This window comes from Kryptolebias marmoratus, linkage group LG5 (assembly GCF_001649575.2).
Source record: "Kryptolebias marmoratus isolate JLee-2015 linkage group LG5, ASM164957v2, whole genome shotgun sequence".
Taxonomy (NCBI): Eukaryota; Metazoa; Chordata; class Actinopteri; order Cyprinodontiformes; family Rivulidae; genus Kryptolebias; species Kryptolebias marmoratus.
In genome coordinates this window covers 12844220-12860143 of record NC_051434.1, presented here as the reverse complement: position 1 = coordinate 12860143, position 15924 = coordinate 12844220, and the positions used below count along the sequence as shown (strand labels likewise).

Here is a 15924-nt window from a genome sequence, read left to right as displayed (position 1 = left end):
GGGGGGGGGGGGGGGGGTAGACTCCACACAGACCACAGACGTTGAGTTCTCATCAGCAGGCATTACCAACACACAGACACTCATCTAATCAGCTCATCACAAATCTGTAGGGTTAACTTGAACAACTGCAGAACCGTAATTGAGCACAATCTCAGGCCGTATGATTTTATCTTGGTCCTGGGCTGACGGCAGTTTGTGAAACAAACACAAACACGCCACTTGTCTTTTCAGTCACATGCACCGCAAACTGTGGAATAACACAAGTAGACGGTTGTGCAGAGAGTTTAGGGGCATGAAATCATTGGGAACACAGCTGCTGAGGAGGAGATAAGGCAAACAGATAAGATTGAAGGAAGGGGAAAAAAGAGGAATAAAAATGGAAAAAAATGAAATAAAAAGTTGCTAGGACAAGTTAGAAAAAAAATTCAAGACTAAATACTCATTATTTAAGGCTTTCGTTATCGCCTCACTGCAAATGCCAGCCTTTGTCAGCTCTTTTCACAAGGGTGCCTGCAGCAACAGCTCTCCGTAGCTGTCATGGCTGAACTTTCTGGCAGCGTCAACACGACCACAGATGGAGTTCATGGCATTATTCAGACACAACATGGCCAGAGGACCTGCCTGAAGCAGTACCGCGGAAGAGTTTAGGAATTTTCCAAGCAAAGATTTTAAAACCGACTGGCTGATAACGCTGTTTAACACCAAACTCAAAACTCAGGTTCCTTCTTTGCCCGCCCCAGAAGTTTCTCCCAAACTTCATGCGGCTTTCGGAACAATCTGCATAAAATAATCAAAAGCCCACAGCGAGTGAAATTAAAACCAAAAGGTTTCGGAGAGAGTAATCAAGAATACAGGAGACAGAGCGAGCACGTAAACTATTGGATGATCTTTTATTTTGTCCCTGCGGAGGACCCAGTCTACACTGTAGTTGCTCCGTACCTGAGACCGGATGAAATGAAATGTCGCAGGCGTTCATGAGGGATTCTAAATCATTACCAGCACATTGGCTCTGGAATCAAAGAGCTGCGACGGCAAATCAGGGGAACAAAACCACATGGACTCGGCAGCTCAGCTGACATGCAGCGTGCAATTAACTTTATAATATGTTTACAAATGAGGTCTACCTTGTCACAATCTCTGGAGTGTGTGGCTGCGTGGATTTGTATGCAGTTGGTGGAGCTTCTGTACTCTGCGTGAATACGTGATATTCACTTTTTTGCTGTGGAGTGCGACTACTAAGAGCCAAATGGAGTAAAGAAAGAAAGAAAACCTCGGCGTGAAATGGTATTCAGGAAAATAAAATGGCATATTTTTAAGCACTGAATCGAAATGAGTTAAAATAGTTTTGCATGTGAAAAAAAGACACTAAAAGCCTTTGCTAATGCGTTACAGAGAAAGGACAGGTGGAGATACAACGCTCGACTGTGTCCTTCCTCTGAGGAGCTTTGAAATGGCTCTTAATCGGACACGAAGTGATATGATTACGCTCATCTGAAATGCACGAGTGCAGCCGCGCAGTTTCAGTTTAGAACCATTTTGTCTTCTGAGAGAACACCTACCGCAGAAACGCAAACATGTCTCGGTGCATTAGAGTCCTCTCTTCTTCCTCTCCCTGCCCATCAAGCCTGTTTGTCCATCTGAGTCCATTTGGATCAGCCGAACAGTTCAGAGGGTGCACATATTCTCTAAAGGAGGGTGCTGAACACAGAGCATGTCAGCAGTGTGACATCTGAAAATGGCTCATAATTTACCTTCAGAATTACCTGGCTGTAAATGGGCCTCTAATGGCAGAATACATTTTGAAAAAAAACTAAACAAAAAAACAGAGCAATTTAAAGTTTTAGTGATTTATTATGCTCCGAGAAAGTTGAAGTGTATAAGTTTTCTTTCTACAGTTTTCACTGTAGAAACAATTTATCGAGTAAATTTAATAACTCATTTACAAAAATTCCCTTAACGTTCTGTTTGATACACGACATTACGTCTTAGTGGTCACTGCATTTCACAGGGACAGGTATTACTTGTTGCACAAAAAGAAGAAAGACGCTAAAAGTTTGGGACTATATCAAGCAAAAGAGGAGTAAAACTACTCTGCAGCGTGTTCCTAAAGCTAAATTGGTTCACTACAAGAGCAGAACAGCAGCAACTTTGTACAAACAGAAGATCAATGTGGTTATAAAGAAGACAACGAAACCAACAAGCAGATGTAGCATCCTCAATCAAGAGCTGTATCAGGTCGCAGAAGATTAAACAATCCAGAGGCTCACAGAGTGTGTTCTCTACTCACAGATTTGCTTTGCGCAAAAAGAGGAAATGAAATCCCATTTTTCTGATGTTAACACGTAAAAGGGGATAAAAAGTTGGTGCATTTCTAAGTTTTCAGCCTAAAGGACCTACATTACCTTAGCTGTGATGAGAACCTACTTTCCAGGGATTTAGTGACAAAGACACATTTCGAGGAGGACACATAAATAAAAAGAGTCAATAAATTACTGTTTTGTTTTTTTTTGGTTATGTGTTGGTATGTGTGTGTGCACAAGAGTGCACAGAGTTCTGACAGCAAAATGGAAGAATGCAGTCTTTAATTTAGGTATAAGTCGGAGGTTTCCAAGAGAAAAGTTTGGAACAGGGTTATAGCACATGTATATCTGAATACTTAGTTATAATCTAAGCATGATCGCCGTACTCCAGAATAATCAATGGATTAATCGATTTATCAATAGAATACTAAAATAGCTGCAGCGCTTTTTCTTCTACCTTTAATTTTCCTTGTAAAATAAATCCCATGCCTTTACAGGGTCCTTTGGATGCTGTGAGCTCACTGCCAGATAAAGCACTTTCTAGTTTTTTTTTTCCTTATTTACTGTACAGCATGAAGAAGAGATTAACACTGATGGGCACCAGAATACCTGCTAATTATGTTACCTGACAGGATACATTATGCAAACTCTAAACCTAATTTAAAACAGTGGTGGCCAGCTACACTAAAAATAAGCTGGAGAAAAGTTTGAGTATAGTTGCAAGACAGTTTGTTCTTCAGCTTAGCCTGTGATGTTAAAAAGTAAAATTAGACTCGGAAGTGTAGAAAGGCCAGGCGTCGACTTCTGTTTTTTCAATTCACAGAGCCTTTAAATATCCATTGTTTTTCTTTTTTTTTTTTGTTTCTTTGTTTACTTGTGCTCTGAAGGAAAGCCTGAGACATAAAGTGGAAGCTTCTTCTGTTCTACTTCAGAGCCTTGCATCAAAAAACAACATTTTTCTTCCAAACTGAACAGTACTCTCTCCTCTGAAAACTGTGTGGGCTCCCACACATCATGGCTGCACAACACCACAGAAACAAACCAAAGGGGGGTGGGGGGGAAGAATCATTTATCAGAAAAATCAATCATTCCTACGCTTAAGGGGGATTTGCAGCAGCACACAAATGTATGAGTTTGCAAAACTTTCTCCCCATGCGGAGAAAAGAAATATGGGTACGCAACCAAAATAAAAGGGCTTATATGCAGTCCTGAGCGTTGTCCCCGGAGATGATGCTATACGCTGAATGTAGGCTTAAGAGGAAACTGTACAATCGCAACAGATTTTAAAAACAAAGAAGAAAATGTGTTGAGAACCGACATAATATATATGGAAAATAAGCACAGGAAAACCTAGAGATGAAAGCTACACTGGACAATATACACATTTTTAAACCGTTTCTATGCAGCACAGATTACATCTGTGTACACTATGATGCCTTCCTTCTCTGGAGAAGAAAAAAAAAAAAAAAACTGAAAGGGACCAACAACAGAGACAACACAGACAGGACTAGTCTATTTTCAGATTGCTCCACTTATTTCTTCCCCTGAATGCCGGCATCACGCTACAAGAAGTAGACATGTGTTTGCAGAGAACCAACCTCAAACAGAGGCAGAACCACGCTGGAAACCTTCAACGTTTGCAGAAATAATACACTTAAAAAGAGGCCGACACAGATCTATTCCAAGCAGGTCTGTCGTTTGTGTCCAACGCTGATAAGAATCAACAAACTGACAAACTCTGAAAACTATGAGCCAAAAAAAAGAAAAAAAGGAAAGCTACAAGCATCAGAATTTACTCTCGCTGTTGAGGGAAAGCACAAGATTTAATACTGGAAGTCAAGAAAGCATCTGACACTTTAAAATCCTGAGTGTCTGCGTTCTTGTCTCAAAGATTTCTGTGTGAGTATATATATATAAATATATATATATATATATATAAAACATATACTGTAAGCAATAGTGCACAGATGTAGTTTTCTGTTAAGTATGAAATTACATGGTAAAATAAATGTTTTCTTTTGAAAAAGGAGCGTTAAGATAACTATTGTACACATAAAAATGTTGTCGTTTTAATAGCATAACAGAGGCAGAAAAACTGGCACAATTTGTATCATATGATAGAAATCCAGTTCAATTAAGCATAAATTTAGTTTAATTGGGTTCATATCTTTTGCTTCTAAACTTTCCAAACAAGCTCTGGAAAATCTAAATGTCAGAAATAACAACAGAGCAGCTCAAAAAGTAAATAAACAAATCAACTAGAATGCCAATAAATGATGACCTTTTTAACCACAGACACTACCATAATTAAATAACACCTATTGTTTCTCCTCACTGAAACAATAAAAGTAAACAAACAATGATTGTTTTGTTTCATATTAGCAGAGGAAAGTAAGTGCACATATAAGTGGATTGCTGTCAGATTAAAGTCCAGTTCTGAGGCACAGAGAAAAGGCTGCCTTATGATACACCTGTAACATAATGTAACTGTACCAAATTAAACCAAGAGACAAAGAAAGATGAACAGTGTAGCCTCTGATCGTCATAATGTACAGAAGGGAACAGCGATTGAGAGCCCTAATGGAATAACACAAGGTCTGCCCAAATAAAGACATGGGTGTTAGAGAGGAGGTGACCACTGGCCAGATAATGACCTGTAATGCATTTTGTGATGACACTGGCTGTGGGTTCTCTCGACAACAGTGGGTCAGAATGGATAAAGTGGGCAGAAAACCAAAAAAAAAAAAAAAAAAGAAAACAATTAAAGGGAGAGGCACAAAGAGGATCATAAAGACAGGAAATACAGATGTCGAGATCATGTTTGTGTCTGACAGGCGGCGAGGCGAGGTAACGAGTGCGGGTAAAGGAGAGGAGAAGGGAAGAAAGACAATAAACAGGAGAGAAGGTAAAGTCGAGTGTGGAGAGGAACAGACAGCTGCTGTCCTACCATGTCGATGAGGTTCTCCTGGATGCGGTTCAGTGTGGTTCTCAGTCTGCTGCTGATAAGGCCCAGACCCGATGACTCATACTGTAGAACACACACAAACACACACACACAGTGAGTGTCTGCACAATGCACTGACAACTTCCTCTATAAGGATGCACACTTTATTAACCCACACACATGCACGCACGCAAACACACTGCAAAATTGTCTCTCCTTTCATGTAGCTGGAGACAAGGGAGTTTTTGCTGTCTGCTTCTAGCTGAGTCTAATCCCTACAGATGGAGGAGGAACCAAGGAAAACAGACAAGAAAATCAAAGCATCAAACCAGTAAAAAGAGGGGTATGGAAAGGGTAAAGGCACTGCAAACTCCCATACTAAATGCTGCTGAATTCACTTTCAGATGTGTTTGACTTCAGAAGGTAAATCTTGCACATCTGAGGAGCTTCAAATCACACACACACGCACACACACTACACATGCTGACCACTATTCTGGATCTACATTCCATTACAGACCTATAACACTTCAAGGTTTGCGCTTACCAAGCAGGCAGGGCCCACCACCCTGGTAGTGGCTGCCTCTCTGCCACCGTAAGTGGGCAAAGATGGGCTTGGGACAGGCTATGGATGGCGAATGGGAAGCAGAAAGGAAAAAACAAGAAGCAAAAGCTCAAAGTTTCAAAGAAACCGTGTGGACACAGTACAACAGAAGTGAACACAGACATGACCAAACAAACGAGAGATTAATGGGTTATAATGGCTGGAATCAACAGCATTCTGGAGCTAGCTCACATTTAAACAGCTGCACTGGTCAAACATTTAGTAAAGCACATTTTAGTCTTGTTAAATTATTGAAGCATACACTGAACTTAAGTGGAAAAGCAAACAAAAGAAAGAATCATTTTTGAATGAATAAATGAAGCACAGAAGAATTTTTTTTATTGTTTTTATCTTTAAAAGATAGGTCAGATCTTTTGAGGTTGTCAATTTTGTATCACAAGGTGATTTCAGCAGAAATATTATGAACATTTAATAATGTGCCTGCTGAGGATAGCCCTTTGAATGACCTCAGTTTGAAAGAAATTTGGTTTAATTCTGACTGGACTGATAAGCTATTAGCTAATCTTACAGCATGAAAAGGAGATGCAATAAAACTTCAGCTAAACCTTAGAGCAGGACGCACAGCTGCTGCGTAAATGAAATGTTACACAGCGGCAGCGGATCCTCTGACAGCTAGATTCAATTTAAGATGCCCTGAGATGAGTGTTGTGAATGTGGCTGATGAACCTCTTCCAGCTAAACAACGCTCCTCTCACTTGTCTCGGCTCAGTAAAAGCTGAAAATTAGGTGTCACTGTTAGGTAAAGTAAAGGCTTTTTCTCAGGAGTTTGAACAGTTCAAAGAGCATTTTCACAGTAAACTTTACACAATGAACTTCACTCTGCACAGACTTCTGCACGGGGCTCATTGAGATTGAAAACGACAAATAACAGACCTAAAGGAAAGCACCTTTCAATGTGCATTGGAGACCTATTGACAAATTGGATGCGTGGGGTTTGAAATAAATGGGGTAGCGGTCTATTAAAGTTGACTTTTACAACTGCAAAACCCAACGTTTTTTTTTAATCCCGACCTATTTTTGACATAGTGCATACTGGATAACCTTCAGTGCGTGGAACCATCTGTGAGAGTTATGAGATGAGAGAAAGAAAATTCTTTTTTGGATTATTGTTTATTTTTCTAAGAAGCCATCAATTTGTTCAAGTGTCAGACACTTGCCCGAATCTACTTTTGGATTTTCGGCGTCAGTGTTTTGGTAGGCAGTCGTTCACCTCCACTTCCTCTCCTCCTCATATATCTTCTCCTCATCTTTCCGTTCGCAACTGGCTCGTGACTTTCTTTTTTCTTTTTTTTTTAAATATCCTTTTAGTGTCTCTTTCCAGAGTAGACAACTGAGTGAAATATCTAAGTTAGCCCTGTAGGATGCAACTTTCCAGAGTTTTGAAACACTAATAACTTTTCTCCAAAACTGTGTTTGTAAATCTGCCTTTCCCGTGGACCCCGCAGTTGAAAGTCTGGTTAATAACGATGATGGAGAATCCGTGCCCAATAATGCATCTTTAGCATATGTGTGACTGTCGAAGGAGCGGCTATTTAAACAGATAATGGGCGTATTTACTCTTTTACATATTAATGCATGCCCATTACTCTTCAAGTGGCGAAGTCAAGCAGCTTCATCTCGATTCCAGCAGCGAAAAAAGGAGAGCAGAGTCCGGGTCAAAGCACCAGCATATGTGCGGGGCCAATTTCCAGCAGCTTTTTAAAGATTCATGGGGACATTAGCATTTCGCTGTCTGTTTCAGTGAGATCCATTAATGAAGAGGGGGAGGGCTGAAGGGGGGCTCACAAAATGACATTTCGGAGCACTTGATGACAGTGGATTAAAAAGTGAATGAACTACAGACAAATGTACAGTTCACAGAGAAAGTGTAGAACAGGAGTGGTGAGCGAAAAGCACTGCGGTGAAAAACGAGTGATACGACGTAAAAAATGGATAGCGTTTTAAAAATAAAGTGTTGCAGCAAAAAAAAAGCAACAATGTGTTTCTTCACATTTACTGTATGTGGATCCAGAGTGGTCAGACTGGGACACGTGAGAAAAGCGAGGCTGTGACAAGTCAACATCTCTATCCTCGGATTTCTTCTACACGCACATAAACATGCCAATAATCTGAATTAAAGATCCCCCTGAGGAGCATTCTTTGTCTGTATCGTCTCCATCTCGATACAGCAGAAGTCATTTCCCTGCTATCATTATCTCTTCCCTGAGGGCGACGAAGAAACAAATGCTGCCTTTTTTTTTTTATTCTTTGTGAAGCACGACATAAATGACCTGATAGCCATTATACAGAAGCAAGGGGGACTACAACCCATCGCTCATCAGGAACTTCTACTGTGACAGACAGCAATGAGGAAATATGAAAGCAGTTGTTCGTCCATGTCTCACTGCATATCATCTAATAAACATACTAGGATCCACCTCCGGAGAAGATAAATGCAATTTTCTTAGTGCAGCGGAGGTAAAATTATACAACTTTGGTGTGTTGTTTTCACTTTGGGAAAAAAAAAGGAACAAAGATGAAAATTAAAGCGAAACTTGCACAATAGCTCCACAAACAGTAGCGTTAAAATGGACACAAACAAAACAGTTGCTTTTAGGTTATAAATTACTCAGACTTTAATTTTTTATTTTTTGTTTGTATTAGTCAAAACTATATACATGAGCACAGTACAATCCACCTCACTTCACCTGAACCGTTTCCCCTCCGTTGGTTTCTTTTTTATTTAAAATCTAGGCTCAGCGGACTCTGTTACTGCCGACTCCCTCTGCCTTTAAGTGATCAGACTCGAGAAAAGATCCCCAAATTTTTATTCTTGTTTCTCTTTTTTCCCCTTTCTCAGTTCAAAACATTAAATAATCAATGACCAATTCACTGTCAAATCTCAAAGCAAGGCTCTTGCTGGGACATTCGGAAATTCCAATTTCGTCCACAACCAATTTGTCAGTTTTGCCTCCAACTAAACCTTGAGAAGCCTCTGCAGTCGTCTGATATGACCTTCTAGGCAAAGTGGGTGATGCAACTTGCAGGTCACACTAAAACATACGAGACATGGTTGGAAGTTTCTAGGGGATGAAAAAATAGTAGAGTTGTAGTTCAATACTATAACATTATCAGTACAAAGTCCAACAATGGCTTCACTTGTGACTGCATTTAATTGCACTATTAGTTAGGATAATTTCATCTTTCAGGTGTGAAAGATTCCTAGATTATTCAGCCAACAAAACATTTAATTCATCTCTTCATCTCTTCAAAATGCTATATATGTTTTCCTATGTTATGTCTGTTGGTGAGAATTGAGGTCAGGACTGTGGGAAAGTCATTCTTTGACTTTCTCTAGAAGAAAAAAAAAAACAGCTGGTAGGATTTGAACCATTATCTTGATGACACATCGACTTGTCACTTGCATCATCTTTTGGCTAATTTCTTTAAAACTTCTCCTTAATTCAGTAATTCAGCATTGAGTATTTTTACACGCGCAGCAATAATCTAACACAAATGCATTAAAACTCTAATCTGATGTATGTAAGTAGCATTTTATGATCATCTTAAACTCAACAAGAATCATAATCAGAGTAAGAAATGATGAAATGAGGGTATGAAGAATATGCCAGTCTTAGTTGCATTATGTAGACAAGAACTGATACATTTTTAGTGCACTTAAGACCCTACTAGAGTTTTTGTAACATCATAAGACGCTCATCGCTGCTTTATGGTTAAAAAAAGAACATTTTTTGGACAACTGAGAAACTCAAGTAATGCTCTGTGCTTTGAGGGATTTAAATGTGATAAAACTTTGGATGAATAACAAACTTGCAATGAGTCATGAGAGAATTAGACTATAATCTGTAAAAAAAAAAAAAAAAAAAGACAGAAAGAGGAAATGAAACTTATTTTTTATTAAGGTTTAGAATACAGTTTCCTAACTATGTTGTTAAATGTTGTCCACAGATCAAATATCAGGTGATAAAACCTATAAAATGATAATTAGACACCACAAAAGTTTATAGTATTTGGTGTATAAATTCCCAGAAGACGGGTGAATAATTAACACTGTACCATGTCATTTCGTCCAAAGAAGGTGTAGACGGCGTAAAGGTAATAGTCGAAGAGCTGTGATACACAGTGGATGACATCAAAGGCAATTGGCTTCAGGATGTTCATCATCTGCATGTACTTTCCTGGATGGGGAGAATATTGCAAAAAAAAAATAAAATAAAAAAAATAAAGTTATTGTACATACTTGGATAATCTGAAAGGTGTGTGTGTGTTCTTGATTGGTTCCCAGAGTGTTTGTTGTTATAAAGATGATGGAGGTTGACTGACTGATTGATCAACTGATTATTTAGGCCAATTTTTGCAATTTCTAAAATAAAATACTACTACTACTACTACTACTAAACTGCTTAAAAAGCTGGAACATTTGAGGTTTCGTTGTTACACTTGACACTGTGCTATACCTTCTGCTGACAATTATCTATTGTGCTGTAAGGGTTGGTGAAAATGTCTTTAGTAACTGATGTTTTGTTTTTAAATCAGGGGTGTATTGGGTTTAAATAATAAACTTACTTCTTATGAGCTAAAAAGAAACCTGGAAAAAAAATGGCTTCATTTATCAGCTATCGGTGGCCTTGATTACTGAAAATCGGTCACTGTTAAATCCCAAATGATCACTCTTTAAAAAAAAACAAAACATCCACTGAGCTCGCTTACAAAGAACAAAAATGATTCTGATTTTACGTCAATTTTTTCCAACATTAAAACAGTTAAGCCAAAGTAAGTTCATCGTGGCAGAACTACATCCTTTAGGAAAGAACTTAAGCAGGAGCGTGGCGCATTTGCATATAAATTGCAAGGATTTAATTTAGCAGAAAGGTAATAAAAGCTATAAATACAGAGGTACAGGGGTGTAACAAGGTTACCACTGACTAAGAGCTTGTGATGGGAAGAAAAGGAGAAGAAATAAACTCAATCTTGCTGGCTTTGCCTCTGAGACAGCACTATTTCTTACACATATATTTTTAACAGACTTTCTTTACCAAGTAGACTGGGCTCAATCTGATTCCATCAAAGTCCTGCAGATCCTTTATTACAAGTGACTACAAGGAATCAAACATGGGCTTTTCCTTGCTTCGAGGTTTTCCACACCACTGTAAACTGACTAAAACTTAACATGTGATAAAAGACGTATGCACATGAACACTGTGAGAAACAGAATATTAAGTTTTAGCCTAAAAAACAAGAATATTTTTGTCCCCTTAACATCACACTTGAATTCGTATAAAAAAATGATCAAAGCTAAAAGCAGAACACCGGTAAGATAATGATCTACTCGAATTCTGAATTGTCCATGAAAACCAAGAGCCCAGTTTGTCAACGTGGGGTCTAAATGTCCTCGAAGCCACACCACAAAGACATGTAAGCAGCTTTTATCAAAAGGAGGTCAGAGCTCAGGGCGAAGGCTAACCATTATTAGCGCAGTTCGGTCACACAGACACAGCGCGTGCCAATCGCAACGATTTGCTTAATTGATGATTAAATTGAAATCTCAGCAGGCCAGAGGAGACACGTGCTGCAGCTGAGTCTGAGCTCCACCAGCAAAGAGGTTATTGGTGGAGAGAGTGCGTTTGTGTGCGTCTGTATGTGCGAAGAACCTACCGACCAGCCGAATGACGTTGAGGGTGGTGTTGGTGAGAATCGGTGCGTTGACCTTACTAAGGTTGTAGTCCGACTTCTTCTTGCTTCTCATGGTCTCTTTGGACACGCTGATGCATGCAAAAGGGAGAAAACCCGTGAGAGAAGAGACTCAATAATACATGTTAATATCGCTAATCTTCTGCGATGATGGGCAGGGTTTCAGAACCTTTAGTCCGGGTCCGGGATTTCTAATTGATCTATCAGAACCCACTGCACATGGAAGGAGATGCAGATGGACCCCAGTGGTGAAGTGTCAGAACTGGTGATCCTGGAGCACCAAGAGCCCTGACACAAAGCCCGCCGAGGCAAATTAGCCAGCAGTCATTACATCGGCCGCGGTCGATGCATGGGCTGTCTTATTCCTGGACGTGAACACGCAGCCCATTCAATAATTAACCATTAGCAATCCCCGCTTAAAAGAATAAGAGATTAGCATTTTAGTGACCATCTGTCAGGTGTGTCAGATTAATACAAATGAGGAGCTGTAGTAACAGTTGGAGCAATGTTATCGAGCATAACAGATCTGTGAAGTAATGAGGCACTGAGCTTAAACATCACATTCATGATAAATAATACACTGAACTTGCATGACAGAAAATCATTATTAGAACAATGATGTTGTAATGAGGAGCTACTGAATGATTTATATCACTGAATGGGATTTGTGTGCCATTCAGTTTTTAAAACCGTAAACACCAGTTTTAAAACATCTTCAAAAGGAAGGTAAAACTGAATAATTGAATCATGTTGCATCAAGTAAATTACCCAATTTGAACAGCTAATAATGAACTCACACATGAAGAGGGCCTAAAGTAAATTGCAGCAGTAGAACTCTGAAATGGTGCGATTTGAGCAAATTATAAGCTTATTATAATTCATTACTTTCGAACAATAAAAGAGGGGAAAAATAGCTTCTTCAACTGCGTTCAAACGTCTCTTTCAAATGAAAAGGGATTCTTTCATACCCAAGATGGAAAGAAAGTGGATTATTACCTTCACTTTTATTGAATAGTGACTAATTCTTCAAAATTCAGCGACCTTGTAGGTGGCAGTAGAAAAGAAAAATAATTTTTACATGAAAAAAAGCCTATTTAGAAAACTTTTTGCCTGCAAAGTACAGTTAGGCAGAGATGAGCTAAAAGTGACACAAATTCACACATTTTCAGATTTACCTTGAGTGAAACATTCAGAGATCCCGATATTTAGTGCGTTTATCTTTTTCTCGTCATTGTAATCTGAATAAAAACAGCTCCAAGCTGTGCGTCGGTTTGATGCGACAAACTCACCTCTTTAGAGGGGCGTCACCCGTCTGCTCATCTACGTAGTCTTGCTTTAGTTCATCGGGGACGTCACTGTCACTGTCGTAGTCCTGGTACACACTCTTCTCCATCTCATCTGATTCATACTAAAAAAAAAAATAGAGATGATAGAAATCAGAGAAGACAAAGATCAGATGATAAATGTCAGCACAAAAGAAATGGCCATCAAATGACTGGCTTCAGGTGGAGAAGCAGAAAATTCATTCATGTTTCAGATCAAAGTCAAGATGACTCTTTCCTAAAATAAATCCATGTTTCTTCTTCTTTAAGTATGGACTCAGTGAGCACTGTCATATTGGAGGGATTAAAAGTTTAAGAGCACGTCAGACTGTGGCTTTTGTAGGTTTGACACAGATGCTACTATATTGCTTAAAGTATTAACCTTTTAAAAAAGTAAGTGCATCACAATATAAAAGTCAACATGTCAGAAAACCTGTGTAATCAGGAGACAAAAACTGTTTTCTTTAACAAATGAACCTTAAAGAAACAATTGATTTGGCATCTAATACTGGTGGAGTCATAAGAGCAGTGGCTGTGAGGACATCATCAGAAAATCGTGTCCAGTTCATCGAGTTTAAGCTCTGTAAATTTAATTAAACCTAACAAAAATTTAAAGAAAACAGGAAAAAAAAGCAAATGGACAAAACATACTGACAGATGAGAAAAGATGCATGTTTTTTACTCTTTCAATTATGTAAGGCAACCGTGTGGAAGGACCCGCAATGAACTGTAACATTATCTCCAGACATTTTTAGAGGAATAGTTTAAAACTTGTTTTTACAAAAAGATAATAGTTTCCAGAATCAGAACAGAAGACAACTCTAATGATGAGTTGTTATAGGTGCTGCATTTTGTTTCCAAACCCATTTATTTTCATATGTTGCGCACTGTTAGAATAAATGTGCGTTGCCCCAGCCAGTGTGTTAAGGTTAATAATAATTTAACTTAAAAAGACCGAACACTTTGTGATGATACGTTAATGCATTTAATCAGAAGGACTCTCGAATACATTAGAATTTGTGTGGTTACACAGCAAACATTGTGAGCAGAGCCCTTTAAGTTTTTTGCACCTTCGAAGTATTACATTTTTCTTTATTTTAAGTTGTGGTTCAGCTCACCACATCATGCTTTCGCACTGAAGTAAACGTGGAGGAGGCCATTGTATGGATGTAGCTCCTTACTTACCACTTTAGCTGCGGCTCATCTCTTCCTCCCCCTCATCAGTAAATGTAACAGCTTTCATCTAACATACTGACACATACACTCAAAGTGGATGCAGGAAAATAGCTACTTCCTCTCAGTCTCCCAGCAACCAGAGCCAAACTTTGGTGCAATTTGAGTGAGGACTGCACGTACATCACTTTCTATGTTAAATAACCTTTAATCAGTGACTAAGAAGTCTTTCTTTTGTAAACTTTTTAACAACTTTGATTGACTATGTGGTATGGGGATGCGGTGGTTGGAGCTGTCGACTCCCAGCAAGGAGGTTTGAAACTTGGCTGCCACTTTTCCATGTGGACCAGAAACATGAATGTTAGGTTCGTAGACAACTCTAATTTGCTACTAGGTGTGAGTGAGCTCCATGCGACCCTCAACGGAAAGCGGGTAAAGAAAATGAATGGCTGGACTATAATGAGTATATCTAATTTTTGACAATTTTATCACCCGCCGCCATGAAAGGCAGGTGATCATTAGCATCATTAGCAAACTATCTCATGAGATAGTGGATGGATTTGAATAAACTCTCAGAAGAAAATCAATGGATGTGCCTGTACAACTGATTAACTTTTATAGTCAGCTTCATCGAAGATGGCCACCACTGCTAATCAATCTTAGTAAACACAAAGATGACTATAAATCAGTCAATCCTACAGACATTGAGCTAATATTTGGAGTGGTAGTAGCTCTGAGCACTAACAGATCCAGTCTTTGCTTGAAACTTTGGCGGAAGGTGACAAGCTAGTTTTTAATTTAAACAAGTTTGGCACTGAACCTCAATCCATTCACTTGTTCATGAGATTCATGCTGTTTTATGTGTTTGGTGGCAATAAACAACTGAACAAAACCAGCATGTGTGATCTATAAACAAATATAAATATACTGTCATATACTGTTGCAACATTTAGACCAACACAGCACATCCTTTAATTTGCTGACAATCAGTTCTCAACACCTACCCCGTTAGATGCGAGCACATCCTCCGTCTCCTCCTCCTTGTGATCAATGTGCATCTCAAATGGGTTGCCATCCTGAAGGTGCAGCTGAAACAGGGACAACTCCTCCTGGGGCGGGACGGATGAGGAGACGGACTGTCTGCTCGGGGAAATGGACGGAGAGCGACACTGGCCCATGAACTTGAACTCCTGGGTTGGAGGAGATGGGACATGGAGATAAAGGGAGATGACAGATGCCAGCAGATGAGATGCATAGGTGAAGAAAAAGGCTCCCCATTACAGATCCTAGCCTGTTGCTAAATCTCACAGTCTTACAAAAAGTTTATTTTTGCAACTTAAAACTAAATGCATCTTTAGCCAGGTTGAAAAAAAATGGAAGAAATAAATAAAAAATACACTGTGGACATCTGTGAATAAAACGGCTTCACAGGTTAATTGCACTATTCAGGAAACTCCTTTGTGCAAATGCAAAACTCCACTCGCTAGTAAACATTTGTGAAGGTTCATTTAAATGTTTAGCTTTTGCAGTGTCTTCCAAAGCAAAACAGAGATGAAGAAAAACAGATCTAAAAAGTATTACAATCAAGAGAATTTACTTTTTTTTTTCCTGTTAATGACTTTTTTTGTTCTTCAGGTTGATTATGGTGTGGAAAGCAGTGGTCTCCAACCCTGGTCCTGGAGGGCCACTATCCTCCATGGTTTACTTGTTTCTCTGCTCCAACACACCTGATTTGACTCAATGGGTGATTAACAGGCTTCTGCAGAACATGAAGAAGTAATTTAACCACTGAATCAGGTGTGTTGGAGCAGGGAAACAAGTAACACATGAAGGATAGTGGCCCTCGAGGACCAGGATTGGAGACCACTGG

General features: G+C 39.2%; 1 protein-coding gene across 2 annotated transcripts in view; it reads right to left on the bottom strand.

Annotated features, from left to right (window-relative positions):
* The window catches only part of vps50 (VPS50 EARP/GARPII complex subunit), a 103860-nt gene that overhangs the window by 29189 nt on the left and 58747 nt on the right, over positions 1-15924 (bottom strand). The window contains exons 18-23 of one of the 2 annotated variants that reach the window (XM_017424682.3): positions 15059-15244; positions 12849-12967; positions 11524-11630; positions 9925-10046; positions 5791-5868; positions 5248-5328 (exon numbers count right to left, since the gene is read on the bottom strand). In XM_017424682.3, coding sequence (XP_017280171.1) covers positions 5248-5328; positions 5791-5868; positions 9925-10046; positions 11524-11630; positions 12849-12967; positions 15059-15244 — 693 coding nt within the window. The remainder of the gene's footprint in view (positions 1-5247; positions 5329-5790; positions 5869-9924; positions 10047-11523; positions 11631-12848; positions 12968-15058; positions 15245-15924) is intronic. The other variant, XM_017424689.3, reaches the window with a different exon arrangement.